Here is a 4,155-nt window from a genome sequence, read left to right as displayed (position 1 = left end):
TGGTTCTGTGTAAAAAATGTCTCTATGTTTTTATCCCTAAAATGTAACATTAAAAACAGCATTAAAAAATCTTTAGCTTTTAAAAATGGAGTAAACTGTTTATTTAAGAGAGAGCTTGGCCTATTTCTTGCAGAACTGACTTTCAGAACTCTTCTCACTGGGACATGATTCCTAACTCAACCATATTTTTGAGTATAATAAAGCTAAAAATAGCTTCACTTTTATTCTGTGCATGACATCAAGGAGGTGTTTTACGATACCCAGCCGTCTGGCTTTTCGGTTTTATATGCCATGACAAGTTGCAGTCATGAAAAATTCTCTGAATCTATCATAATAAAACATACCTTCACGACAATAATGGGAGACAGTATTGTCACGGAGTTTTACATTCAGGATTTGCATTAAGGATTAGAGTCTGTCACCCATGCCCCCCCGGCACTTCTTTCATCGTGGTTCGTTTGGAGTCCACAGGGGTACCTGTGTCAGCAGGGCACTGCACAGTGTGTGTGAGGGTAAGAGAATCCAGCCCTAAAGGAACATGCAGCTAGGGAAAATATTGCTACCGAGTGTCATATGGCTTTTCTCGCTATATAATTAGTTCTCTAATCTATAGATATGTTACTGGGGTTTTGTGTAGAACTGATATGCAGTGTCAAAAACGCTTTACAGGGCCTGATCTTGCACCCGTTAAAGTTAAAGACAACTGCCTTTAGCTTTAATTGAAATCAAGAAATGAAGGGATCAAACATGTAGTGCTTTTTTCTGAAGACACTTTTTTCAGTAATGTAGTAGGAAAGCCTGGCATATTTTTTCAAGGGATCACAAACTTCTTATTACATCTCCCGCTACAAGGCATAATCTCCCTTGTACTGAAATCCACATAGATTTCCAATGATTTCAGTGGGAAAGAGCTGGCTTCACTGAATAGGGACTTCAAGCTCTGTCTGCATCCAGTGAAGTTATTTTAAGAGTATCATTGATTTCACCATGAGATCCACTGCATAATCTATTAGCAACAGTTTTCAAATCAAATACAAAACCATTTTATTCTACTTTTCAATAATAAATCCCCTGACTCCTGGTCTAATAATTCAACAAGATCAGTAAAGCCAACAGGCTGAAGAAAACAACTGTGTTTATTATCAGGCTGGAAACACCTTGTCTTTGGCCATTAATTTTTGAGGGAAGTCGGCAGCCCTTAACGCAACAGAAAACACAACCTTATTTGGTCTAGAACACTTTTTTTAAACCATATTTTGTCAGGAAAAGCCATTAGGTAGGAGAGTATTGGTAATTTGATCCATATTTTGAGAAAAACAAAACTCTGTTCTTTCCATTATAGCTGGGTACTGTTTCAGAACCTATAGAGACACACTGTACATATATGCTTGTTTGTGCTGCAATGTTATTTATTGCACATAGACCAATTACTTACACAGTAGTAAATTGCACCAGAGTATAAATACCTTATAAAAACACACACGGGAGGAAAATGGAAATGACACGCAAGTGCTAAAATAACAGCAGATTCACGTGGGCACTTGGACATAAAATATTAAAATAATAATAAAAGACCCTTAAGATATTTTAATTTATAATATGGATGCATTTACAGTACCTTGATAAAATAATATAAAAAGTCACTCTCTCAATAGAAATGTAACATATTAGACAAGAGCAGAAAGAACTTTTTTTTCAGGTTTGATGATATTTGAACCCCCATTTTATTTTTAATTTTTTTTGTGCAAGGAACATCTTCAATTAATTTTACGATTCTTAACACTGTGCAAAAATGGCTCTGTCGCCATTTTTTTTTATGTGCAGTAAATTTTTTGTTGTTGCCAGGATTCATTTATTTTTGTACTGTTCATCTTCAATTACAATGAACAAGTTGCAGAAGGCTCACTGCCTCTTTTTAGAAAATAATAATATCGATACATAAATAAGCTGTTTAATATAAACATGTCTTTTTATTCCCCTGTACAATATGCACAGTTTGAGGTAGAAAGTTTCTCAGCCTGATTGGTATGGTCTGGCAAGAAAAGATAAGCATAAGAAGTCAACCGGTTGCTGATGCAGAAGATAATAATCAGAAAAGCTCTGTTCAAAATACAAGTATATCAATATTCTTCATTAGTTAATTTTTTCCCTTCATCTTTACTTTAAACAACAGGGGAATGCAGCTACTTGAAGTTTAAAATCAAACTTGTCAGATGACAGACACACTTTTATAAAGGACTGTTAAGCCCGATTTGCAAAAAGTGCTGATCACCTGCAGCTCCCACTAACTTCAACAGGGCTGTGTGCAAGCAGCACTTGTTCAAATCAGACTGGTTTTTTTGTCTGTGTGTGAAACAAGGACTGCAGCCACCAAGAGTAGGGGCAGGGAGAGCTTACAGTCCTCAGCTTGAAAGCGAGGTTAAATACAGCACGATCCCGGCTACAGTGAAGTCAGTGGTTAAACTCCCAATACTTCAGGATCGGGCTCTACCGCAAGCGCAGCTCTTAGAGCAGGTCAACTGAGTAAAGGATTTTTTTCTTATTCCCTTTCAAAATGCCTGTTGCCACCTAACTCCCTGTTAGAAAATAAAAAAAAAAAAAAGAGCTTGAGACAGCTTTTAATTTCCTTTGTTCAGCCGTCAGTGGCTTCCTTTAACGTCAGATGAGGTATGTTGCACACAAGTTCACCTGCTTTTAGTCTTCAGTAAACACAGATATTCTCCCCAGTGAGACAGAGATTGGTTTTGTTTGGTGTTTGTTTGCTTAACCAGACTCCTGATATTTTTTCCTCTCACTTATTCCCTGGCTGGCTTTCTTCGTGCTCAGTGTCCAGGGTGTCCCCCAGTGCCACCCCTGCCCCGTCCTTATACCTTGGATTCGGAATAGGAGGTTTTGCTATTCCTTTCCTCCAGGCTGGAGTCGCTGCCTCCCTGCGTACCCCCATTGCAGTCGGACCACATCCCTCCTAGGCTGCGCTCGGGGGTGCCCAAAGTATTGATGAAACTCCCTGGGAACCGGGAGAGCTCCTCACCGCTGGCATGCAGCCTCCTGTCAGCTTTCCGGGGGCAGCAAAGCAGCCTCTTGAAAGCCTTGCGGAAGTCAGGGCTGCGGCAGTAGATGATGGGGTTGAAAGCGGAGTTGGCATATCCCAGCCAGTTGAAGAAGACAAAGAGCTGGTCTGGCACCAGGTCCCTGTTGAAGACGTTGACCACGTTGACCAGAAAGAAAGGAAGCCAGCAGAGAGTGAAGATTCCCATGATGATACCCAAGGTCTTGAGGGCTTTCTGCTCCCTCATGGCCATGATCCGGGAGCTCTTCCTCTTGCTGGCCCTGCCGTTGCCCAGCATGGGCTGGTGGTGAGAGTGGCCTTGGGCAGGAGGCTGGTGGTGGTGGTTGTTGTGGAACCTGCCCTCGCATCGGTCAATCTTCTTGATCTGCTCCTTGGCCTCTCTGTACACCCTGATGTAGACAAAGATCATGATGAGCAGAGGGATGTAGAAGGAGATGATGGAGGAGGCGATGGCGTAGGCCCTGTTGGTGACGAAGTCGCAGCAGCCGGGGTCCTGGTAGCAATCCAGAGCCTGGGGATCCTCATCCCGCCACCAGTGCATCATGATGGGCAGGAAGGAGACCAGAGCGGAGATGCCCCACACGGTGCAGATGATGCCCTTGGCCCGACCCTTGGTCATGAGGCTCTGGTAGCGGAAAGGCCAGGTGATGGCCAGGTAGCGGTCGATGGCGATGACGCACAGGGTCTCGATGCTGGCCGTCACGCACAGCACGTCCAGCGAGGTCCAGCACTCGCACAGAAAGGAGCCCCAGACCCAGCGGCCCTGCACCACCTGCGTGGCCCCGAAGGGCACCACCAGCAAGCCCATCACCAGGTCGGCGCAGGCCAGCGAGGTGATGAACAGGTTGGTCAGCGTCTGCAGGCGCTGCGTGCGCCGGATGGCCGCGATCACCAGCACGTTGCCCGCCACGATGAGCAGCACCACCAGCACCATCAGCAGGCCCATGCCCGCCGTCCACTGCTGCGACAGCACCTCGTGCCGGTTGCCGGGCGCCGGCGTGGCGGCGCTGCCGGGGGACGCGGGCGGCGGCGAGCCGGACCTGTTGTGCGGCTGGCAGTCCGGGGGCAGCCAGCCATCGCCCATG

The 4,155-nt window shown here is 45.2% G+C and overlaps 1 protein-coding gene across 1 annotated transcript; it reads right to left on the bottom strand.

The window, feature by feature from the left end:
• Window positions 1-1,153: 1,153 nt before the first annotated feature.
• ADRB1 (adrenoceptor beta 1) lies at window positions 1,154-4,154 on the bottom strand. Its single transcript, XM_019502856.1, has one exon. It carries the CDS (start codon window positions 4,152-4,154, stop codon window positions 2,865-2,867), a length of 1,290 nt encoding a protein of 429 aa, XP_019358401.1. The 3' UTR covers window positions 1,154-2,864.
• Window position 4,155: the final 1 nt, after the last annotated feature.

This window comes from Gavialis gangeticus, unplaced genomic scaffold, assembly GCF_001723915.1.
Source record: "Gavialis gangeticus isolate Ggan-Ray unplaced genomic scaffold, GavGan_comp1, whole genome shotgun sequence".
NCBI lineage: Eukaryota > Metazoa > Chordata > Crocodylia > Gavialidae > Gavialis > Gavialis gangeticus.
The sequence above is the reverse complement of the archived record's forward strand: the minus strand, read 5'-3'. Positions and strand labels throughout refer to the sequence as shown.